Source organism: Mesoplodon mirus, assembly GCF_964341445.2.
Source record: "Mesoplodon mirus genome assembly, chromosome: 4".
NCBI classification, from domain to species: Eukaryota; Metazoa; Chordata; class Mammalia; order Artiodactyla; family Ziphiidae; genus Mesoplodon; species Mesoplodon mirus.
The window spans coordinates 4,109,287-4,135,350 of NC_138979.1; the positions used below are offsets into that span (position 1 = coordinate 4,109,287).

Genomic DNA, 26,064 nt, shown 5'->3' on the forward strand with positions numbered 1-26,064 from the left:
GTTGGTTTTTGTCAGTTAATGTTGGTTCCAGTCCTTCAGATCTGCTTTATAACATTCACTGTACTAACCCATCTTCAAATCAGGGTGGGGGTGGTGACGCGGTTTAGTTATGTCCTCAAGACAAAGTCTTAGTGAGAAAAAAATAAATGTCCTTTAGTTAAAAAAAAAAAAAAAAAAAAAAAAAAAAAGAAATAGGCTGTTCTCTCCACTTAGAGATAGCAGTAGTTTCCAAATGGCCAAGAACAAATCCTATCTTCTCCTTGGAGTGCCTTCTGAAGATCATGCACACATCTGCTGTGTTAACCTTTGGGTCTGTAATGGGGAGTTGATAGCTTGACTGCTTCCTCTAGTTAGTTATTAGTGGTACTTGCTTTATCCTCTTATTTGACGTGGTGGTTCCAGTAACTGGGTCCACAGATTTCTGAGTACTCTTTTCTTTGTTGGTGGGAGTAGGAGGCAGCCATCTTTTAAGAAACTGTTGAGTTTAAAAAAAAAATTTTATGTTTTATTGGAGTACAGTTGATTACAATGTTGAGGTAGTTTCAGGTGACAGCAAAGTGATTCAGTTATACATACACACATATCTATTCTTTTTCAGACTTTCTTCCCATGTAGGTTATTACAGAGTATTGAGCGGAGTCCCCTGTGCTATGCATGCAGTAGGTCCTTGTTGGTTATCCGTTTTAGATATAGTGATGGGTGCATGGTAATCCCAACCTTCCAATCTTTCCCTCCCCCCACACCTTTCCCCTCTGGTAATCGTAGGGCATTCTCTAAGTCTGTGAGTCTGTTTCTGTTTTGTAAATAAGTTCATTTGTATAATTTTTTTAGATTCCACATATAAGTGATATATGAAATTTGTCTTTCTCTGACATACTTCACTTAGTATGATAATTTCTAGGTCCATCCATGTTGCTGTAAATGTCATTATATCATTTTTTAATGGCTGAGTAATATTCCATTGTATATATGTGCCACATCTTCTTTATCCATTCACCTGTCAGTGGACACTTAGGTTGCTTCCATGCCTTGGCTATTGTAAATAGTGCTGCAATGAATATTGGGCTGAATGTACCTTTTTGAAGAATGAGTTCCTCCAGATATATGCCCAGGAGTAGGATTGCTGGATCATATGGTGGCTCTATTTTTAGTTTTTTAAGGAACCTCCATACTGTTCTCCATAGTGGTTGCACCAATTTACATTCCCACCAACAGTGCAAGAGGATTCCCTTTTCTCCACACCCTCTCCAGCAGTTATTGTTTGTAGACTTTTTGATGATGGCCATTCTGACTGGTGTGAGGTGATACCTCATTGTAGTTTTGATTTCTCTAATAATTAATGATGTTGAGCTTCCTTTCATGGCCATTGGTATGTCATCTTTGGAGAAATGTCTGTTTAGATCTTCCCATTTTTTGAATGGGTTGTTTGTGTTTTTGATACAGAGCTGCATAAGCTGTTTGTATATTTTGGAGATTAATCCCTTGTCTGTTGCATCATTTGCAAATATTTTCTCCCATTTTGTGGGTTATCTTTTCATTTTGTTTATGGTTTCCTTTGCTGTGCAAAATCTTTGAAGTTTCATTAGGTCCCATTTGTTTATTTTTGTTTTTATTTTCATTACTCTAGGAGGTGGATCCACAAAGATATTGCTGTGATTTATGTCAAAGAGTATTCTTCCTATGTTTTCCTCTAAGAGTTTTATAGTATCAGGTCTTACATTTAGGTCTTTAGTCCATTTTGAGTTTATTTTAGTATATGGTGTTAAAAAATGTTCTAATTTCATTCCTTTACATGTAGCCGTCCAGTATTCCCAGCACCACTTATTGAAGAGACTGTATTTTCTCCATTGTATATTCTTGCCTCCTTTGTCATAGAATAATTGACCATAGGTGCTTGGGTTTATTTCTGGGCTTTTTGTCCTGTTCCTTTGATCTACAAGTCTGTCTTTGTGCCAGTATCGTATAGCTTTGATGACTGTAGCTTTGTAGTATAGTCTGAAGTCAGGGTGTCTGATTCTTTCAGATCCGTTTTCCTTTTTCAGGATTGCTTTGGCTATTTGGGGTCTTTTGTGTTTCCATATAAATTTTAAAATTTATTGTTCTGGTTCTGTGAAAAATGCCATTGGTAATTTGATAGGGATTGCATTGAATCTGTAGATTGCCTTGGGTAGTATAGTCATTTTGACAGTATTGATTATTCCAACCCAAGAGCATGGTATATCTTTCTATCTGTTTGTGTCATCTTCAGTTTCTTTCATCAATGTCTTATAGTTTTCAGAGTACAGGTCTTTTGCCTCCTTAGGTAGGTTTATCCCTAGATATTTTATTCGTTTTGTTGCAAGGGTAAATGGGATTGTTTTGTTAATTTCTCTTTCTGATCTTTTGTTGTTAGTGTATAGGAATGCAAGAGATTTTTGCATATGAATTTTATATCCTGCAACTTTACTGAATTCCTTGATGAGCTCTGGTATTTTTCTGGTGGCATCTTTAGGATTTTCTATGTACAGTATCACGTCATCTGCAAACAGTGACAGTTTTACTACTTCTTTTCCAATTTGGATTCCATTTATTTATTTGTTTATTTTGGATTCCGTTTATTTATTTATTTATTCATTTATTCATTCGTTCTTCTCTGATTGCTGTGGCCAGGACCTCCAAAACTATGTTGAATAAAAGTGGTGAGAGTGGACATCCTTGTCTTATTCCTGATCTTAGAGGAAATGCTTTCAGCTTTTCACCACTGAGAATGTGTTAGCTGTGGGTTTGTCATATGTGGCCTTTATTATGCTGAGGTAGGTTCCCTCTATGCCCACTTTCTGGAGAGTTTTTATCTTAAATGGGTTATTGTAAATTTTGTCAAAAGCTTTTTCTGCATCTATTGAGATGATCATATGGTTTTTATTCTTCAATTTGTTAATGTGTGTCACACTAATTGATTTGTGGATATTGAAAAATCCTTGCATCCCTATTGATAAATCCCACTTGATCATGGTTTATGATCCTTTTAATGTATTGTTGGATTTGGTTTGCTAGTATTTTGTTCAGGATTTTTTGCATGTATGTTCATTAGTGATAATTGGCCTGTAATTTTCTTTTTTTTGTGGTATCTTTGTCTGGTTTTAGTATCACGGTGACGGTGGCCTTGTAGAATGAACTTGGGAGTGTTCCTTCCTCTGCAGTTTTTTGGAAGAGTTTCAGAAGGATAAGTGTTAACTCTTATGAAAATGTTTGATAGACTTTGCCTGTGAAGCCATCTGGTCCTGGCCTTTTGTTTGTTGGAAGCTTTTAAATCACAGTTTCAATTTCAGTGCTTGTGATTGGTCTGTTCATATTTTCTATTCCTTCCTGGTTCAGTCCTGCGAGATTGTACCTTTATAGGAATTTGTCCATTTCTTCTAGGTTGTCTGTTTTATTGGCATATAGTTGCTTGTAGTAGTCTCTTATGATCCTTTGTATTTCTGTAGTGTCCATTGTAACTTCTCCTTTGTCATTTCTAATTTTATTGATTTGAGCCCTCTCCATCTTTTTCTTGATGAGTCTGGCTGAAGGTTTATCAATTTTGTTTATCTTTTCAAAGAATCAGCTTTCAGTTTCATTGATCTTTCCTTTTGTTTTCTTCATCTCTATTTCATTTATTTCTGCTCTGATCTTTATGGTTTCTTTCCTTCTATTAACTTTGGGTTTTCTTCTTCTTTCTCTAGTTGCTTTAGGTATATGGTTAGGTTGTTTATTTGAGATTTTTCTTGTTTCCTGAGGTAAGATTGTCCCTCTTAGACCTGCTTTTGATGTGTCCCATAGGTTTTGGATCATTGTGCTTTTGTTTTCATTTGTCTTTAGGTAGTTTTTGATTTTCTCTTTGATTTCTTCAGTGATCCATTAGGTTGTTTAGTAACATATTGTTTAGCCTCCATGTGTTTGTGTTTTTACAGTTTTTTTTTCTTGTAATTTATTTCTAATCTCATAGTGTTGTGGTCAGAAAAGATGCTTGATATGATTTCAATTTTCTTAAATTTACTGAGGCTTGATTTATGGCCCAGCATGTGATTAATCCTGGAGATTGTTCCATGTGCCCATGAAAAGAATGTACATTCTGCTGCTTTCGGATGGAATGCTCTGTACATAATCAAGTCCATCTGGTTTAATGTGTCATTTAAGGCCTGTTTTTCCTTATTGATTTTCTGTCTGGATGATCTGTCTGTTGATGAAAGTGGGGTGTTAAAGTCCCCTACTATTATTGTGTTACTGTCGAGTTCTCCTATTATGGCTGTTAGCATTCGCCTTATATATTGTGGTGCTCCAGTGTTGGGTGAATATATATTTACAGTTGTTATATCTTCTTCTTGGATTGATTCCTTGATCATTATGTAGTGTCCTTTTTTTGTCTCTTGTAACAGTCTTTATTTTAAAGTCTATTATGTTTGATATGAGTATCACTACTCCAGCTTTCTTTTGATTTCCATTTGCATGGAATACCTTTTTCCATCCCCTCACATTCAGTCTGTATGTATCCCTAGATCTGAAGTGGTTCTCTTGTAGACAGCATATGTATGGGTCTTGTTTTTGTATTCATTCAGCCAGTCTGTGTCTTTTGATTGGAGCTTTTAATCTACTTACATTTAAGGTAATTATCGATATGTATGTTCTTATTGCCATTTTGTTAATTGTTTTGGATTTGTTTTTGTAGGTCTTTTTTCTTACCTTGTTTTGTTCTTTTCTCTTGTGATTTCATGACCATCCTTAATGTTGTGTTTGGATTGCTTTTTCTTTTTTGAGTGTGTATCTATTGTAGATTTTTGGTTTGCGGTTCCCATGACTTTTTTTTTTTTTTTTTTTTTTTTTTTTTTTGTGGTACGTGGGCCTCTCACTGTTGTGGCCTCTCCTGTTGCGGACCACAGGCTCGGGACGCGCAGGCTCAGCGGCCATGGCTCACGGACCCAGCCGCTCCGCGGCATGTGGGATCTTCCCGGACCGGGGCACGAACCCACGTTCTCTGCATCGGCAGGCGGACTCTCAACCACTGCGCCACCAGGGAAGCCCCCCCATGACTTTTATATATATATACAAGATTGTTTTAAGTTGCTGGTCTCTTAATTTCCAGTGCATTTCTGGTATCTGGCATTTGTACTCTCCTCACGATTGCTGGTTTTGATATCATATTTATGTGTGGATGATTTCCTACCTTTATGTTTGCTTTTACTGGTGAGCTTTTCGATTAGTAATTTTCTTGTTTCTAGTTGTGGCTTTTTCTGTTCCGTCTAGAGAAGTTCCTTTTGCATTTGTTGTAAAGCTGGTTTGGTGGTGCCGAATTCTCGTAGCTTTTGATTGTCTGTCAAACCTGAATGAGAGCCTTGCTGAGTAGAGTAGTCTTGGTTGTAGGTTTTTCCCTTTCATCACTTTAAATATATTGTGCCACTCCCTTCTGGCCTGCAGAGTTTCTCCTGAAAAATCAGTTGATAACCTTATGGGGATTCCCTTGTATTTTATTTGTTGCTTTTCCCTTTTTACTTTTAATATTTTCTCTGCCTTTAATTTTTGGCAGTTTGATTAATATGTGTCTTGGCATGTTCCTCCTTGGGTTTATCCTGTATGGGACTCTGCACTTCCTGGACTTGGGTGACTGTTTTCTTTCCCATGTTAGGGAAAGTTTCAGGTGTTATCTCTTCAAACATTTTCTCAGGTCCTTTCTTTCACTCTTCTCCTTCTGCGGCCCCTATAATGTGAATGTTGGTGTTTTTAATGTTGTCCCAGAGGTCTCTGAAACATTCTTTTTTCTGTTCCATGGCAGTGCTTTACACCATTCTGTCTTCCAGCTTACTTATCCGTTCTTCTTCCTCATTGTTCAGTTCTGTTGTTTAAATCTCTTTCTTGGCTCTTTCTTAAACATTTCTTGTATCTTCTTGATCTGTGCCACCATTCTTTTTCTGAGATCTTGTATCATCTTTACTGTCACTACTATGAATTCTTTTCCAGTCTCCACTTCACTTAGTTGTTCTTCTGGTGTTTTATCTTATCTCATTCCTTTGTCTAGAACATATTCGTCTGCCGTCTCATTTTGTGTGTAACTCTCTGTGTTTGCAGTCCCACAGGCTGCAGGATTGTAGTTCCTCTTGGTGTGTGCCACCTTGTGGGTGCAGCTGGTCTCAGAGGCTTGTGCAGGCTTCCTGGTGGGAGGGACTGGTGGCTGCCCACTGGTGGGTGGAGCTGGGTGTTGTCCCTCTGGTGGGTAGGGCATGTCAAGTGTTGTGTTTAGAGGTGGCTGTGGACTCAGGAAGACTTTAAACAGTCTGTCTGCAGATGGGTGGGGCTGTATTCCCACCCTGTTTGTTTTTTGGCCTGAGGAATCCCAGTACTATATCCTAAGGGCTGTTGGGTGGGGTCAGGTCTTGGCTTCAAAATGGTGGCCTCCAGGACAGCTCATGCCAATGAGTGCTCCCCAATACCTCTGCCACCAGTGTCCTTGTCCCCACAGTGAGCCACAGGTGCCCCCTCCCTCCCCAGAAGACCCTCCAAGACCAGCAGGTAGGTCCGGCCCAGGCTCCTATGAAGTCACCTCTTTTTCCCTTGGGTCCCTGTGTGCATGAGACCTTGTGTGCGCTCTCCAAGAGTGGCGTTTCTGTTTCCCTCAGTCCTGTGGAGTTCCTGTGATCAAGCCCCACTGGCCTTCAAAGCCAAATGCTCTGGCCTCTCCTCCTCTTGATGCCAGACCCCCAGACTGGGGAGCCTGACCTGGGGTTCAGAACTCTCGCTCCTGTGGGAGAACCTCTGTGATATAATTATTTTCCATTTCCTGTGTCACCCACCCAGCGGGTACGGGATTTGATTGTATCAGGAACCTGCCCCTCCTGCTGTGTCGCTGTGGCTTCTTCTTTATCTTTGGAAGTAGTATATGTTTATTGGTAGGTCCTGGCCCTTTTTTGTTGATGGTTGTTCAGCAGTTAGTTGTGATTTTGGTGTTTTCACGAGAGAAGATGAGCTCTGGTCCTGCTGCTTCTCCCATCTTGTTAGGAAACCAAGAAACTGTTGATTTTTAAACTCAGCATTCAGGTAGGCCATTATGATTTCAGTCTCTGCCTATGTGAGAAAAAGCCTGCTTCCACAGCAAAGAAATGTGGCATCTAGACACTGTTTATTATTTATATTCTTTTCAAACTTAGGACCAACTCTGTTAACAGTACATTTGTACAGTCAGTCAGTGAATTTGTGCCCTTTGGTTTCTTGAATGCCAGCTGAGTTGAATCATTAGTAGACTCAGATTAGTTTACTAACAGATTGTTCATCCTATGAGGTGTTATATTTCGCATTATTATGTGGAGATATATGGTACAGAAATAGTTTTAAAGGAAACATGTCAGCCCATACCTGAACAATAACTGGCTTAAATTATTTTGTCATGTTACTTTAAATTAAATACTGTACAGATGGACACTCTTGTGCTGGTAGGCGTGGTCAGAGGGAGATAGCGCAAAGGGAACCAGAACTTGAAGCACTGGTGGGAACTGGGTTAGCAAGGCAGGCGTATAAGAGTTCGTTTCAGTATTTTGCAGAGGACTGGAGCCCTGCAGGATAGAGTCACTTGAGTGATGATTCAAGGCATTCAGTAGTGGGTCTAGATGCTGGCGCCCGGGGCAAGGTGTTGATCAAGGTAAGTGCCCCAGTTGTCTCAACAAAGGACTGACTTTTGAACGTGAGGCAGTGACATTTCGTAAGTTTCTTTTGTGTATTTTCTGCTCAGGGGCAAGAACTATTTAACTAAGAAGTGGTTTGGTTTAATCCTGACTGGAGCAAGGACGAGGCTTAACTCTGATTAAAGGTGCAGATCTGGAGATACCAAGTGTTGCACAGAGGAGTGAGGGTAAAAGGCGTGGGAAGAAGAAGAAAGGAGTTAACCCTGGTGGTCAGACCCGCTGCAGTGACGGCCCACAAATGCCTGCAGAAATTACTTCACTATGAAGGGTCAGCATAAACTTACTCTGCTGTGGCATAATAAGAAATACATAAATAATTTGGTCTGTGTCCCAGGTTGCTGGCACACAGCTCCCAAAGCCCTTGGAATCTCAGGAGTGGTAAGAGTGCTTCTGTACCCCCGCCCGACAGCTTCAGGACAGGGCTGTTGGCCAGAGCAGCCAAGCACGTGATCAGAGGGTGGCCCTTGTGCCTCATCCCAGACCTCCGGGGAAGAGAGAAGGCCTGGAGACTGAGCTAGCCACCAGTGCCCGTGATTTAATCAGTCATGCCCATGTGATGAAACCTCCCTAAAAGCCACTGAACGAGGGGCTTGGACAGCTTCCAGGTTGGTGAACACATCTAGGTGCTGGGAGGGTGGTGTATCCATGGCCCCCCTCACGCCTTGCCCGATGCATCCCTTCTGTTTGGCTGTTTCCCCAGTTGTATCCTTCATAGTAAACTGGGGACCGTAAGTGAAGTCATCAGTTTTTTTTTTTTTTTTTTTACAGAAAAGAAAGTCAAACTTATTTAATGAAAAACTAGAATTAATAAAAATTAGCAAATACACACACACACAAAATATAGACACACAGCAGCACTGTGTATTGACTCACATAGGGGAAAAGCAGTGGTCCAAGACCTCTCAACATGGCTTGTCAGTTAAAGAAAAAAATACCCAAACACACACACACGCATGCACACACAAAAAAACAAAACAGAAAACAAGAACCCGATATTCTTCAGCAGTACACTCAATCTACAACCAACACAAATTCAGAATTATTTTACAGTGCTTCCTTTCTTAATACAAAAGATGCCCATCTTGGGTGTGTATATATATATATATATATATTTTTTCAGTGGTTTACTGTTGACTTATTTTTAAATATATTAGTGTTACTACATGCAACTGTTTCCTGTATTTAATAGCCTTCCCTTTTATTTGCCTTCATGTGCCAAAAGCTTCCGGTTGGTAGGCAGACAGGTAAATTGTTTTCCTGAGTTCTGTGAGTCATCCTGGTGAATTGTCGAAGCTGGGGAGGGAGTCTAGGAGCCTCCAAATTCATAGCCAGTCAGTCACAAGGCCAGGTCGCAGCCTGGGAGGTGCAGCTGGCACCTGGAGCGGGCCCAGTCTTGTTGGGCTGAACCTGTGGATTCTGACGATGACCCCAGGCAGTCTGTCAGAAGTTAAGTGAACTGTAGGACACCCACCTGGTGTCCAGAGAGGTGGAGAGTTGGTGGGTGAGAGAGAAGCCCACACATGTGGTGTCAGAGTGTTGAGTAAAATCAGCCCATCTACATCACGTAGGGTACACATGTCTGTGTAGGTGCTTCTTTGCCACGGTCAGTTCATGAACTCTGAACTTATCTACATGCTGTGTCTGCGGGCCCCGTTTTTCTTTCCGTGCCCCTTTAATCCCTGGAACCGCACGTTGATTTTCCCGTTGTCTCGCTCTCTCTCGTGTGACCTGTGCAGCTGGCCACGCTTGGCTTTTCTCTAACAGTGTGCTTGTGTACCTTCTATCCCCTTGGACAGCCTCTCTGACTGCGATGTTTGTCTTAGTGGATCCCCGTCCACCAGGCCATCCTGGGCCCTGGCCCTTCCTGCTCCGATCAGGTCCACTGCCACTCACATTTGGGGACAGAGGTGGCAAAGGTCATCCTGTGGATGGTGTCAGTACTGGGCAGTTACTCTCTAACGAGATGAGAGGGAAGCAGTGTGGCACGTTTGTCATGGCTTATCACCAGCATGATTCTTAACATATGTTTTTATTTTTCATACAAGTACCGAGCATAGTGCCTGGCAAACTGAAGGGATCACAAAATGTTTGTTGAATTGGAAGGCTCATAACAGTGGTCATAAATCTGTTACCAGAAGGATGAGAATGCATCAGTGAATAAAGACTCAGGTGGTCTTCACTTTTTAGTCTGTGCAGATCTCTAAAGGAATGCAGTGGTGCTTAAATGAAAATTTTATGTAACTTTACCCTTTTTAGTGCTCCCAGTGGCCTACTCTCTACTGTGGGTAAAAATCCAGAAATACTTCACAGGAATACTTTTAAGTATTTTGGTGTTGAGTAAAAAAGGTTTTAAAAAGGCAGAACATCTTATAATTGACATGTTACTTGCATATATTCTTAGAAGTGGAGATTGTGTAGATTGTCTAATTTATACTGAGTAATGTTAGATTTCTTGTTTTTCAGAGGCATAGGCGTAAGAATGACAGACCCAGTGTATCTGAGCCCCTCATTTGACAACGTACTGCCTAGCTACTTATTTTTACAAGTAAGTATTTGTAAAAGCAAAATACTTAGTGACATTGAAATATACTTCAGTGAATTATTTTGAAATCTAAGGGTTTGTTTTTTCGCTTCTATTAACTTTTTTTTTTTGCAGTGTATTTATATGTTTTCTGATCTACCTTTGGTTAAGTAGTAAGGAGAAGCTTAGTAAGCACTTTGTCCTTTTCTCAAGTGATGAACTACCTTTTCTCCCTTCCTTTGCCCAGCGGTGCTTATTGTAGGTTAATAAGCACAGTAGGTAGGGTGAGAAGGCCTGCGCAGGGGCGCTGCCGCGACTCCCGCTCACCCTGAGGAAAGGCAAGACTCCGCCATGTGGGACGGTGGCGTCTGTGTCACTTCTTTCGGGCACCAGTTCTGAGCTTTAGTTTGAGAGCTTCTTCCTGAATGTGCTTTCCTACCCTCAAGTTTAATAAATATGGTTGTATCTTTCTTATTATAAAATAAATGTCTGTAACTGCTGTTAAAAAAAAAAAGCTACTTAGTGTAGCTTATTGTAATGATTGCTTTCCATTTCCACTATTAATCCCTAAATAAAGCATGCATTTGCTATACATGTAAGCGTTCCATGTGTAACTCTGCGTGAGATTCAAATGGTTTACTACTAGCAGATTTTGGTCAGATGGTTATCAATTGCTGTGATATAACAAGTAATTTGTTTTCCCTTGTCCAGTTTATGATGTACTTTCATGTACATTAGCTCATGTGATTTGTTACAGTCTGCTTGTTAGGTGGCATTTTTATTATTTTATTATTATTACCAATGTAACATGAAGATACTGAAGACCGGATCTGGTCAGGTTCTTGAATAAGGTCACACAATTGGTAGGTAGTAGCATCTGTACCCTAACTTAAGTGTAGATGACATTTGCTTTCTACTCTGCTTAGTATGTAACCAAAAGTCATTTTATAAATCCAGAGATTAATTCTGGGGTGAACAAATAGAAAAACAGATTTACGTTTGTCATCTGATTCTACATTAGTGATAATGTAAACCGTTAGGATGCGTAACCTAATATAAAGTCATACACGGTTACGTAGAATCTTCTTCAGTAGTCTCTGCCAGCCTTTTTTATTCCTTTCTATTTTTTATTTTATTTTAATTAAAAAAAATTTTTTTTTTAGAGAAACAGTTCCCAAGACTGCTCTTCTTTTTTTTTTTAAATTAATTTATTTAATTTATTATTTATCTTTGGCTGTGTCGGGTCTTCCTTGCTGTGCGCGGGCTTTCTCTAGCTGCGGCGAGCGGGGGGCGGGGGCTACTGTTCGTTGTGGTGCCCGGGCTTCTCACTGCGGTGGCTTCTCTTGTTGAGGAGCACGGGCCCTAGAGCACAGGCTCTGTAGTTGTGGCACGGGCTTAGTTGCTCCGTGGCATGTGGGATTTTCCTGGACCAGGGCTTGAACCTGTGTCCCCTGCATTGGCAAGCAGATTCTTAACCACTGCGCCACTAGGGCAGTCCTGCCAGCCTTTTAAAAAGTGTGGTGTTGTGCTGGGCTCTTTGAATATATTATCACAAGCCTGCACTGGCTGTAACTGAAGAACACTGATACCATTTCTTGAATGATGTTCAGCAACCTCTTAACTTGTGAAGATGAGGTAGTTCATGGGGTGATTGGCTGTATACCTTGTAAGCCCCAGAGTTAGGCAACTAGTACTTTGTCCATTCTGTGATTATTGAAGGTACTTTACAGATAGGTAGAATTATATACTTGGGAAAATCCCTGGTGAAATTTGTAGGTTTTTTTTTTTTTTTTTTTTTGATGCCTCTTGCCTTGCCTTTCTCTGGAAACCATTATCCCCAAATCTGTACTGTTACTTGTTTGCAACAGCTAATGTGGAAGCTTCACATTGTGGGTTCCTTGTTGAGGAGAGGAGGTGGTGAAGGGCTGGTGATAATTGATTATTTCTCATGTTAGCAGTTGAAGTTACACAAGGATGTACTTTATAAAGTTAATTGGAGTGTTGCACACAACCATTAAAATTACGAATGTGCAATATTATTTGGTTTTTCAAAACCATAAAGGAAACTTGATTTGCCTGACCACAATCCACAGAATTACAGAAACGCCTTTGATGTCTTTCACGATTGAAATGATTGACAGTGAAAGGTTTAACACTTAAATATTTACGACAGCTGTTTTCAGTTATATTCTAGTTGCATTCTAGGTTATCTGGAATCAAAAATGGTGCTCAAAAGTTGATCTTTTCATTGCCTGGTTTCTTGGAAATAATTGATTTAAAAGCCAGATGAGGTTGGATAATCTGAGAGCTTTAAATACATGCTGCTGCTTGGACTCTACCACCTGAATGGGCTTTAGTTGGTCTGGCTGGGGTGGGCCCTGGGTCAGGATGGTGAAAAGCTGTCCCAGGTGGTTCTAGTTTGCAGCTAAGGTTGACAGTGGCTGTAGCGTAGCAAGGGTGCACAGCTAGCTGCATGTTAGAAGCACCTGGGGAGATCTTAAAAACGCTGATGCCTGGCCCTATTGCCAGAAATTCTGATTTAACTATTCTAGATGACTGCACATTAAAAACAACAAAAGACAGAACTCACCAGGTGATTCTGTCGTGCAGCCAGGATGGAGAAATACTGTAGAGAAAGGTAGTAGATGAAATTGTTTTAGGGAAGCTTTGTCATCATTTAAATATTTAATGAAGCCTCTTCACTGGGACTATTTCACACTTTCAACTGGTTGCATACCAGAAGGTTCTTAATGTATTATGTTGGATTGGAAATTTCTGTCATCTTTGGCCATTACATTAACGTTATCTTTGTTAGGGGTGAAGCATCACTATCATCTCTCGATGGAAAATCACTGAATCTTCAGTGGCCACATACGTGTTTTAGTGTCTTTATATTAGAGTTCAGTTTTTAACGTGTCATGCATGTGTGTGGCTGTCCTGTGAGATCGTAGGACACCCTGGGAAATTGACTGTCCTGACGCTGGTATGTCTACAGAAAACATACTCTTGGCCGAGGATGCTGTACTGGGTTACCTCCAAAGATTTCTTGACGTCCTCTGATTCTGAAATTTAAAATGATCTCGAGTCACTGAAAAGAAATTAATTTTGTTTCCTTATAGAATTTGCCATCTGCTGTAGTGAGCCATGTTCTGGATCCTCAGCCTGGAGAGAAGATTCTAGATTTGTGTGCGGCCCCTGGAGGCAAAGCGACACACGTCGCAGCGCTGATGCACGATCAGGTGAGGCCGTCTTCACGCAGAGCTGCTCTCGATACGCCGCGTGTCGCAGCGATGGAGGTGGAAGTGTGTGTGACTCACGGGACAGCACACAGACGTTCATAACCTAGGCGATCTCTCTGCAGCCAACGAGAAGGTCGCTCAGTGATGTCATTCATCACACAGTAAGTTCAGGAGACCGTTGTCACTTGTGAAGCCTATCTCAAGACCTGCTTGAATCCCAGATTCGCCTAATACATTTATGGAATGGAATTTTCCCCTCAAATGATTAAATCTAAATGAAACCTTGAAGAGATCTTTTCATGTTCTTAATTACAGGACTTGACACGTTTTAAACTATTCAAGTAAATTCTACCACTGAAAGTTAATTTGGCAGTCCATTATTAAAGTGTCCAAGTATATATTGTTGATATACACGCAGATACAAAGATGATAATAAATATATTGGGTTGGCCAAAATGTTCGTTCGCGTTTCTCCGTAAGATGTTTTTGGCCAGCTGAATACATGCACACATACTGAACATCTGTATGTGTCTGTGTTCTTGCCTTGGGGTTCATAAAAACCATGATTTGGCTGAATTAGTAAAGCCTGCTTCATTGTCACAAAAGAAAAGTCTGTCCTTGGATAACTTTAGCTCAAATATTACTGCTTTTTCCTAGGTATGCATATTTGCTGATGTGTTTTCTTGCATCGTGTGCTAGTTTTATCTGTGTTCAAAGTTGTGTGGCCTTGTAACCACTCTGTGCTTCACCTGAGATTCTTCAGCTTGAGAAGGATACGGCCAGTTGATGCTATCTTTCCGGTTTGTTTCAAATTCTGTAAAACCAAATGGTTCCTAAAATATTTGCACATGCTAGTAGCTTCACCTACAGTATCTTTCTTGATCTAGAGTCAGACTTTAATTGATGGACTGATTTAAAAAATATTGATTTATTCTTACTGTGTGCCAAGTACTGGCGTACAGCAGTAAACCACAGTGACCACAGTTTCCTTCATCATGGGGCTTATATTCCAGTAAAAGGACACAGATGAGAAACAAATGAGTGAGTAAAAGATAAGGCATATATAGCTGTGGGAGGGGTATGGGATTGGGAATACTGGGGAAGGGAGAGTGAGTTTGCAGTTTGAAGTGGGTGGCGAGGGAGAAGCCCACTGGGAAGGTGGCATTTAGGGAAGACTTACAGGTGGGAAGAATGTACCAGCGAGAGGAGACGTAAGTGCGAACGCTCAGGCTGGACGCTGCCCGACTTGCTGGGGAAACCGGGGTCCGGGGTGGGGGGACCGTGGTAATTTTGCCGTGTAGACTAAGTGAGGAGCCGGGTTGGGGGCGGGAAGAGATCAGAGAGGGGGGGCCGAGGCATGGGCGGAGCAGCTTCGCAGGCTCTGCCGGGACTTCACGTCCGCTTCAGCCATGGGACGTCCTTGGAGGTTTGGGGCAAAGAGCGACGTAAGCTTGCGTGCTCCTTACCTTGGCCGCGGCGTTGCAGACAGGCTGCAGGGGGGCAGCGGCGGAAGCAGAGAGACCGCTTAGGAGACAGCAGTTCAGGGGCGTCATGGAGGTGGTGAGAAGTCGGTTGGATTCTGGGTGTGTTTCGAAGCTGGGGCTGTTAGGAGTTGTTGGTGGATTGGACGTGGGTTGTGAAAATGAGAGGCCAACGCAGCGTGACTCCTTAGGTGTTTGGCCAGAGGACCTGGAAGGATGGAGCAGCCGGGTCGGGAGGCCTCCGGGAGGGGCACCTTTTGCAGGGAGAGATCAGCCGTTTAGTTCTGGTTGTACTAAGTTCTGGTTGTACTACAGTGCGGTCCCATTAGACAGCCAGGAGATGGCGTGGAGCAGAAAATGGGATAGTGGAGTCCAGGGTGCAGGAGAGAGGTCGGGATTGGAAACGGATGTCTGGAAGTCATCAACATATGGATAAAACATCCGAGGCCATGAGGCTGATGCGGGCGGTAGAAGTAGGCGAGGCCGGAAGGCGCGCCTTGGGGCTGTGGTGCGCTGACGCTCCGGGAACCGGGAGGAACGGCCACCGATGCGGCAGGACCGCCAGAGGCCCGTGATGCCCTGGGCGCCGCGCCAGCAAGGGGTCGAAAGGGGACGGAGCGAGCAGCTGGGTGAAACGCCCTGGTGGGGCCAGTGAGGTGAGGCCCGAGAACCCCCTCCCCGTGGACTCAGCGCCTCGTGGGTGATGGTGGTGAGTGGAAACGCCTGCTTGGATAGAAAATGAGAGGAAGCGAAGAAAGTGAATGAGGACCGCTCCTTTACGGGGGCAGGGCACGTTTGTGCCGAGGGCAGAGCAATGGGGCAGCGCTCGGAGGGTGGACTCAGGGAGTCCTTTTTGTAAGATGAGGGAAATAGCAGTGCATGCTGATGGAGAAGAGCGATTAGAAGGGGAAACTGGTTACCCCCGAGGGAACGGGAAAATGGCTGGAACAGGATCTTGGGGTAGGTGAAATGGGACAGGATTCGATGCACAGTGGCTTTAGATGGTGGCCTGAGACGGTTTATCTGTGGAAGTAGGAGGTAAGGCCGAGGATATGGGCAGAGGTGTTGGTGGACTGGTACATGTGGTGGGAGACTGGGAGTTGGCTTCTGGTTGTTCCAGTTTTCTCTGAAAAGGAAGCAGGGTCTTCAGATGGGAAGGGGAAGGGCAAGGCAGGGGGTCAAGGGTTTGAGAAGACAGAAAGTGTCGATCTAGGATAAGGAGTGAGAATGGCCTACGATGCGTCATGAGAATTCAATTTTGCGCCAGGGCCCCATGAGTACAGCGGTCCTGGATTTAGAGTGAGATGAGGTGGGCTAGTGATGTGCTCTTTGGCTGTGTGGGGGGATAGACAGGAAGTTGGTGAAGGCCTGGGTTTAATCACAGCTGAGCTTTTGTCCCTTGGATGTGCGAGAAACAGACGCACGTGAGTTGAGGATGTATGTAAGGGAGTGTATGTAACGTGCCGTAGAATCTCAGCCGGGTGAACAGCAGAGCAAGGACACGAGAATAGTGAGGGCCGTGTATCCGTTGTCACTTTTCTAATTTAGCTCAGATTTATACAGCAGTAAAAATGCTCATGTGCCTAGGAAACTCAGCGGTTTTCTTCCTAGTACTAATTTATAGATATGAAAAAATCACCTACTGAGGTACGACTTTCTGGCATGGAAACCTCCATGAGGCTGATTTAGCAAAAGCCTTTCTGCTCCAGCTAATTTGCCTGATAAAAGATACAGTATTTCCCACTCTCGCAAGTGCCAGATGTTGGACTTTATCAGGTGATACATTTTTGATCTATATTTGATGATGCTTAGGACTGTCAAGGGATTTACAAGCAATCTTGCAAAGAAAATAGTTGGAAATTGTACTGTGTCAAGGATGAAATTGTAACTTTTCCCTTTCCTTAGTGCAGATAACTTTAGTTGTCCGCAGACTTCTGATGAAAATTGTCATTTCTTACACATTCATATTTGACACTATTAGAATTTCTGAAACATTCACAACGTCACGAATGGGGATAAAAATATAAATACAAACTTTTATATTTCCAGTAAATACGCTGAAGCCTAAACCTGTCATCTCTGCACTATAAATGTGTGTGTAACACCCATACACTGTCTGTGTGCTCTCCACATATACACGGGCAGTCGCAGTAGCAGCGGTATAACCTCAGTGAGCAGCCTTCAATCCAAGAAAGATCTCCAGCAGAAAAAGGTATTTGTCGTTCCGATGCCGTGGACTGGACACCCGTGGTTCACTAGAGGAGATACGCTTGCCTGTTAACCTTCACTACTCTGTGCTGAAAAAGAATGCAAGGTGGTGACGGCAAAGCAACAAACAAGAACTCTTTAGGGAAAAGCTGCATTAAATACCACCAGTGTGTAACAGGAACACAAAACCGAAGGGTTCATTTTATGGAGTTGTGGTATTTAATGTAAATCATTTGTCAGTTTTCCTGAAAGCTCACATGTGAAGATTATATGCTTTGAGGAAGTGATAATTATCCCCCTCACTTACGGTATGGTGTTTATTGTGTTTGCTTAAAAGTATATTTACTCAGGTAGTTTCTGCTCTCCAGTAAGAAGTCTTTCCAAAGAGAGGCTGTGTGCATGAGAGGTGTGTGCATTCTCTGCTGGTTTTACAGCGCTGTGTGAAAACAACCACACAGCTTCCGTGGCACTGCGTCACCTCCAGAGTCTGGGATTCAGTCGATGGCCCCCAGCCTGACTCTGGCACCTGGTCAGCTGTGGGTTGGCCGGAGTTTCTCATGACCTGGGGTGGGCTCACTCACTTGCGTTAGGCTCAGGTTGGCTCAGCTGAGGCCACTGGAATGTCTTGCCCCTGGTCCCGGCATCTCTTGCCCTCCTGTGGGGCTAGGGCACTAGCACAGCAGAGCGCAGTAGCTGAGGGTCAGCAGTGGCAGAGGACAAAGCAGAGCAAGGCCAGCGCTCCGCATCTCTCCTTGCATCACTCCTACTGTCATCCCATCAGCCAGTGCAAACCAGGTGGCCGAGCCTGACTCGGACCAGCCGGGTGTTGCAAGGTCAACAGCAGAGGGTGGGGATACCTGGAGACTTGAAGAATTGGGACCATTTAGGGACTCTCCCAGCGGGCCAGCACCCAGGAACCTGAACAGAAATATTTGAGCCAGAATTGAATCCCAGATTCTGTTAATACTTTCAATTTGTCATTGTTGTTGATTTTTTTTTTTTTTTTGTAGTTAAGCAGAATTTTGTATAAGTGAGGCTTCCAGTCTTCTACTTTTGTAAGAGCAGCCTTCAGCCAGTGCAGTTTCTCCTTCACTGTAGTTACAGTGGAACCTTATTCTGGTGGTTTTTGCCTACTTTTCCAGTTCAACTCACTCGAAATGGTTTCCCTGTCCATCGAGGTATTAACTGGAAATATGCCGGCCACTAAACCTGGTGTCACATTCAAGAACATAATTAGCAAATCTTCAGTATTGTAGTCTATGCAGTCAATGTGTATGTCACAACAAGGAGGAACAAAAGCAAAAAAAAAATACATTGAAACGTTTACATCACCATCTCTGCAGAACATTTCATAGTATGTTTTAAAATACCGTGTGACTATCACAACTTATTCACAAAACTGTAGCCTCTTGTCTTTATTGACTTTGACTTAATCGAAGTGTTCCCATGTAAAATTATTTTTGAACTACTGACCAGTGCAGCACATTTTGCTGTGATACAGTTGTCAGAATTCACATGAATTTTGTTACATGTATGTATCTCAGAAAGTATTGGGATGAGGATTGAGTTTACAAGTCACATTCATCTGTATCTCAGAGGACCAGAAGGCAAATGTCTCAGAACGTTAGTTCATGCTCTTACAGAGGTGAGCAAGGCACATCAAATTGGCGATTTTTTAATATTTCTCTCAAATGGGCATTTTAAAGTTTCTTTAGAAGATTGCAAACACTGCTTTTGCTTTTGAGTTTTTTGGATTAAAAGTAGATGGGCATTATAAGAAAATTATCTGGCAAGATTGTGTTCTTTAAAAGGTAAGACTTAAGTATTGGATGTAAATTTGATATTCATTTGGATGATGACTTCAGCTTTAAAACTGGGGATAGGAGGAAAGTGGGGAAGACTGTAATTGTCCATTTTTCTCATTATTAATAACTTTCATGACTGCTTTGGATTTTCACTTTTTTATGTGTTTGTTTTGTTTTTTTTAGGGAGAAGTGATAGCACTGGATAAAATATCCAACAAAGTAGAAAAAATAAAGCAGAATGCATTATTGTTAGGGCTAAATTCCATCAGGGCATTTTGCTTCGATGGAACAAAGGCCCTTAAACTTGATATGGTTAAGGACACAGATGGTGAGTTAAATTTTATCTTTTAAAGGCTTTTATAATTGGCATTTACAAACAGATTGTCAGATTTTGCTACCTATGTTCTAGCCCCTAAATATCCATAGGGCCTTGGCATGGATCTAAGGTATTTTGCCATAATAGATGTCTTTTTGCTTTTCATCTCATCTTTGAATATCAAGTTTTTAATACCGAATCAAACCTCCAAGACTTGGTCAAACTCTTTGTTCTTAACCTATTTGTTTTATTTTATTTTTTTATTGAAGTATAGTTGATTTACCGTGCTTTTAAAATTTCTACTGTATAACAAAGTGATTCAATTATACATATATATACATTTTTTAAATATTCTTTTCCATTATGGTTTACCACAGGATACTGAATATAGTTCTTTGTGCTATACAGTAGGATCTTGTTGTTTATCCATTCTGTATATAAAAGCTTACATCTACTAACCCCAATCTCCCACGCCATCCCTCCTCCAGCCCCTCCCCTTTGCAACCACAAGTCTGTTCTCTGTGTCCATGAGTCTGTTTTGTAGATAGGTTCGTTTGTGTCATATTTTAGATTCCACATTTAAGTGATATTATATGGTATTTGCTTTCTGACTTATTTCACTTAGTATGATAATCTCTAGTTGCATCCATGTTGCTGCAAATGGCATTGTTTCATTCTTTTTCTATGGCTGAATAGTATTCCATTGTATATATGTACCACATCTTCTTTATCCATTCCTCTGTCAGTGGACATTTAGGTGGTTTCCATGTGTTGGCTATTGTGAATAGTGCTGCTAGGAACATAGGGGTGTGTGTATCTCTTTGGATTAGAGTTTTCTCTGAATATATGCCCAGGGGTGGGATTGCTGGATCATATGGTGGCTCTATTTTTAGGTTTCTGAGGAATCTCCATACTGTTCTCCACAGTGGCTGTACCAATTTACATTTCCGCCAGCTATGTAGGAGGGTTCCCTTTTCTCCATATCCTCTCCAGCATTTGTTATTTGTAGAGGTTTTAATGATGGCCATTCTGACCGGTGTGAGGTGGTGCCTCATTGTAGTTTTGATTTGCATTTCTCTAATAGTTTAGCAGTGTTGAACATCTTTTCATGTGCCTACTGTCCATTTGTATTTCCTCTTTGGAGAAATGTGTATTTAGGTCTTCTGCCCATTTTTCGATTGGGTTGTTTGTTTTCTTTTTGTTGTTGAGTTGTTTGAGCTGTTTGTATATTTTGGAAATTAAATCCTTGTTGGTTGCATCATTTGCAAATATTTTCTCCCATTCCTTAGGTTGTCTTTTCGTTTTGTTGATTGTTTCCTTTGCTGTGCAAAAGCTTGTAAGTTTGATTAGGTCCCATTTGTTTATTTTTATTTCTGTCACCTTGGGAGACTGACCAAAGAAAACATTGGTACGATTTATGTCAGAGAATTTTTTGCCTATGATCTTTTCTAGGCGTTTTATGGTATCATGTCTTATGTTTAAGTCTTTAAGCCATTTTGAGTTTATTTTTTGCGTATGATGTGAGGGAGTGTTCTAACTTCATTGATTTACATGTGGCTGTCTAACTTTCCCAGCACCACTTGCTGAAGAGACTGTCTTTTTCCCATTGTATATTCTTGCCTCATGTGTCAAAGCTGTGTGATTGACCGTAGTTGTGTGGGTTTATTTCTGGGCTCTCTGTTCTGTTCCATTGATCCATATGTCTTTTGTGCCAATACCATGCTGTTTTGATTACTGTAGCTTTGTAGTATTGTCTGAAGTCTGGGAGGGTTATGCCTTCTGCTTTGTTCTTTTTCTTTGGGATTTCTTTGGCAATTCTGGGTCTTTGATGGTTCCATGTGAATTTTAGGATTATTTGTTCTAGTTCTGTGAAAAATGTCATGAGTAGTTTGATAGGGATCGCATTAAATCTGTAGATTGCTTTGGGTAGTATGGCCATTTTTTTTTCTTGCGGTACGCGGGCCTCTCACTGTTGTGGCCTCTCCCGTTGCGGAGCACAGGCTCTGGACGCGCAGGCTCAGCGGCCATGGCTCACGGGCCCAGCTGCTCCGTGGCATGTGGGATCTTCCTGGACCGGGGCACGAACCCGTGTCCCCTGCATTGGCAGGCGGACTCTCAACCACTGCGCCACCAGGGAAGCCCTTTTTTATTGTTTTTAATCTCTATTTTATTTATTTCCCCTCTGATCTTTATTATTTCCTTCCTAATGCTGACTTTAGGTTTTGTTTGTTCTTCTTTTTCCACTTCTTTTAAGTGTTAACCTATTTGTTTTAGTTTCATATTACAGCTCAGAAAGCTGAGATTTGAGACAAGCCTTTCAGTTTTATGATTCTTCATTTTTCATTTTTCTTGAGGAATTGGGGATATAGAGCCGGAAGGGAAAAACTGCTGCATATCTTGTTTTGGAATAAAATAATACAGTAGTTAAATTGTTCTATTTCTCTCTCTTTGTCTCTATTTCGATTTGGTTTCATAAAGTATTCGAGAAACTTGCATATTTTAATGAAGTAATTGGCATTAGTTTCTCTAGAATGTTCATTGATTAAAAATGCTATTTGATTCATGATGACTTTTTAAAAAATTAATTTACTGATTTTTAAATTTTCTTTTATATTGGAGTATATTTGATTTACAATGTTGTGTTAGTTTCAGGTCTACAGCAAAGTGATTTAGCTATACATACACATGTATTTATTGTTTTCCAGGATTCATGATGACTTTTAAAATGCCTGCTACATCAGTAGTAATGTGAAAATCCACATACCTTAAGAAATTATTTTGTAACTTCTGCCTAATATGTAGTAAGTCACACGTGATTAAGAAGCCAAAACAAATGAAGCACATGGAATACTTGCCAGAAAAACAGGGACTATCCTGAAGAAGAGTGGGAGCAGGTCGGATTGAATTGCCTAATTACGTGACAACAGTGTGTCATGGTCAGTGGCTTGTCAGCCCTAAAGTGTTAGCCAGGGATTTGCAGGAGTTTATATCAGTGTGTAGGCTAGGGGGCTGTAGCAGAGAGACCCAAAATAGAGTGACTTAGAAAAGATAGAAGTGTTTTTTGGTTTTCTTGTTTATTTTTGTCTCACTGAAAAGTTAAAGAGGTGGACATCCAATGCTGGGAGCTTCATCTCTGGGTCCAAGACAGCTGTTCCAGTTTTTTTCCCAGGGGGTAGGGAAAGGGACTGGGAGATGCACAAGACCTGGAGGTGGGGTGCCTATCCCGCTGGCCACAACTTAGTCGTTTGATCAACTTAGCTGCAAGGGGGGCTGGAAAACATAGTCTTCAGCTGTGTTGCCATGTGCCCAGTTCACACCATTTCTATAGAAAAAGAGGATAATTGTTGTTGAAGAACCAATAGCAGTCTGCCAGAAGCTTCGTACTGTTAAAAGTGGAGATGGTGGCTGTTTGCATTTGTTTGTTTTATTCATCAGTAAAATTTTTCTTCCTCCTGTAAAATAAGTAAAAGAGCTTGAAAGCCTCTGAGTGGGTAAATGAGGTGCATAGTATAAGGTGCAAGGAGTGACCCAGTAACTGTATTTTAGCATCATGCTGTGTGGTAGTTTTCCTACACAATTTGTTCTGGTTATGTTCTGCTGTAATCCCACATCATGCCACCACTTAGTGATGAAAACCACAGTAATCATTTCAGTATTATTCTTCACAATTCTGGGGGCTGACCAGACCCTCAGACAGATGGTTCTTACTTGCAGTATCTCGTGCAGTTGCGGTCATGTGGTAGTGGAGGGAGATGTCATCTTGAAGGTGCTCTCTTTCACATACACATCGGGAGGATGATAGTGGCTCTCAGCTGGGACCTCTCCACGTGTCCTGGATACTCTCAGCGTGTTGGTTGGGTGGGTTTCGAGGGCGAATGTTGGAATAGCCCCAGGCAGCAGCCATGTCCCCATTTATGACCTATTCCAGAAGTCACTTAGCATCGATTCTGCTGTTGCCCAGAATAAAGGAGAAGGAATATTACATCCCACCTCTTGTGTCACTGTGATGAGTGTCAGTGTCAAATTGTAAGAATGTATGGAATGGACGGTATTGTGGCAGCCATCTTTGGGAAGTATAATTGCTTTCACAGCTGTAAACTATTTTTATTAAAAAAAAATTTATTTATTTGGCTGCTCCGGGTCTTTAGTTGAGGTACGCAGGATCTTTAGTTGCGGTGTGTGGGATCTTTGGTTGAGGCATGCGGGATCTTAGTTGCGACATGCGGGATCTAGTTCCCTGACCAGGGTTCGAACTCAGGCCCCCTGCCTTGGGAGCATGGAGTCTTAACTGCTGGACCACCAGGGAAGTCCCAGATTATTTTTATTTTTAGTCATACATTTTTATATGCATAATGGATTGTTAGCTGAACACAGGAAGGATAAGGAATACTGACTTGAAAATGCAAGAGCGTAAAAGTAGTAATGATTCTGCAAATTTACATCAAGGTGATTTTCACCAGTTCTATAGATTGCAGTTAATATGATTAAAATTCTTATATAGCATTCTGAGGTGATTTCAGTACTACAGAAAATCTAAAAAGAGAGAATAGAATGAGCTGTATGTTCAGTTGGGCTATTAGTTATTAGGAATAGAGGTTATCCACACCTGTAATGTTTTAGTTACTTATAAGGGGCAGCCTGAATGAATCCAGTCTTGTCCCTCAGAAGGAAACAAGTTGTTTTCTAGTACCTAATGTAAGTATTCCAAACATCAGTCCTTGGCAGTTTTTGTTTATTTTTGATGCTGAGGCAAACGTTTGTCATATTTAACGTTTTTGAAAAATTACTCTTTTTCTTTCGTAATTTTAAATTATGTCAACCTATATCATTTGTTAAATGGGAGAAAAAATATTTTTTTCTTCATATTCAAAGATGAGTAATGTTCTAGTGTATGGATAATACCACATTTTATTTATTCATTCATCAGTTGGTGGACATTTGGGTTCTTTCCCTTTTTTGTCTGTTACGAATAATGTTGCTATGAACATTGTATATACGTTTCTGTGTGTTTTATCTCTTGAGTGTATACCTGGAATTGGGATTGCTGGATCATATGGTAACCCTATGTTTAACCTTTAACAGAATTGTCAGACTGTTTTACAGAGCAGTTTGCAGCATTTTTCATTCCACTAGCAATGTACTGAGGGTTCATATTTCTCCATATCCTCACCAGCACTTAATATCTGTCTTTTTGATTATTGCTATCTTGGTAAGTGTGAAGTGGGGTCCCATTGTGGTTTTCATTTTTATTTACTAGAAGCAGATTTCCCAGAGGGCTAATAATGTTAATCATCTTTTCATGCATTTATTGACCATTTTACATCTACTTGTCCATTCAGATCCTTTGCCCATATTTTAATTGGGTTGTGTTTTTATTATCAGGTTGTAAGTGTTCTTTATATATTCTAGCTATAAGTCCCTTATTAGATATATAATTACACATATTTTATACCATCTTGTCAGTTGTCCATTTACTTTCTTGATGATGTCATTTGAAACACAAAGGTTTTCAAGGATGTCCATTTTATCTATTTTATCTTTTATTGCTTGTACTTTTGGTGTCAGATTCTAAGAGTTTTTTAGTATGACCTCTTACACATAGATGTAGAATTGGTTTTGAATTAATTTGTGTATATTGTGTGAGAAAAGAATCCATATTCTTTTTCATGAAGCTATCCAGTTGCCCCAGCATGATTTGTTGAAAAGACTATTTTGATCCATTGAATTGTCTTGGTACACTTTTCGAAAATCAGTTAACTGTCAATGTAAGGGTTCATTTCTGGACTGTCAATTCTCTTGCATTGATTGATATTTCTGTCCTTAAGCTGATAACACTGCCTTAATTACAATAGCTTTGTAGTAAATTTTCATTTGCAAATAGAGATAGGTCAGTTTCTTCTTTGCTAACCTGGATGCCTTTTGTTTCATTTTGTTGCCTAATTGCCCTTGCTAGAAGCTTAGTACAGTGTTGAATAGAAGTGGTAACAGAGAACAGCCATGTCTGATGTTCCTGACTAGTCTTTCTTCAAGTGGCTTAGAACTGTAGGTTTGTCATAGATAGCCTTTATCAGGTTGAGAAATTACATGACTATTTCTAGTTTGTTGGATATTTTATATCATGAAATGGTGTTGGATTTTGCCAAGTGCTTCTTCTGTCTTATTCAGATGATCATGTGGTTTTTGACCTTTATTCAGTTAATTTTCAGATTTGGAATCCACCTTGCATTCCTGAGATAAATCCCACTTGGTCATAGTGTATAATCTTTTTCATCTATTGGTGGATTACGTTTGCTTTTATTTTATTGAGTATATTTGTTCCATATTTGTAAGAGAAACTGGTCTGTGGTTTTCATTCTTGTGATATCTTTGTCGGGTTTTGGTTTCAGAGTAAGACTGGTCTCATAGACTGAGTTGGAAATTATTCTTTTATGTTTCTGAAAGAATTTGTGAAGACTTGGTATTATTTAAAAGTTTGGTGGATTCATCAGTGAAGTCAGCTGGGCCTGGGTTTTTCTTTGTGGGATTTAAAAAAGTTACTAATTCAGTCTCTTTACTTACTATAGGTTTATTCAGATTTTCTCTTTCTTCTTGTATCAATTTTGATAGTTTGTATCTTTCTAGTAACTTGTCCATTTCATTTATCTATACAGTTTATAGTATTCCTTTATAATCACTTTTCTTTCTGTAAGATCAGTAGCAATATCCCCCGTTACTTACTGATTTTAGTATATTGAGTCTTCTCTCTTGGTCAGTCTAATTAAAGTTTTGTCAATGTTGTTGATTTTTTTCAAAGAACCAATTTTCAGCTT

The 26,064-nt window shown here is 40.9% G+C and overlaps 1 protein-coding gene across 5 annotated transcripts in view; it reads left to right on the plus strand.

Annotated features, from left to right (window-relative positions):
• NSUN6 (NOP2/Sun RNA methyltransferase 6) overlaps positions 1 to 26,064 on the plus strand; it is a 67,163-nt gene that overhangs the window by 18,819 nt on the left and 22,280 nt on the right. For all 5 annotated transcript variants that reach the window (XM_082618456.1, XM_082618458.1, XM_082618457.1 and 2 more), the window contains 3 exons: positions 10,149 to 10,230; positions 13,326 to 13,445; positions 19,123 to 19,267. In XM_082618456.1, coding sequence (XP_082474582.1) covers positions 10,149 to 10,230; positions 13,326 to 13,445; positions 19,123 to 19,267 — 347 coding nt within the window. The remainder of the gene's footprint in view (positions 1 to 10,148; positions 10,231 to 13,325; positions 13,446 to 19,122; positions 19,268 to 26,064) is intronic.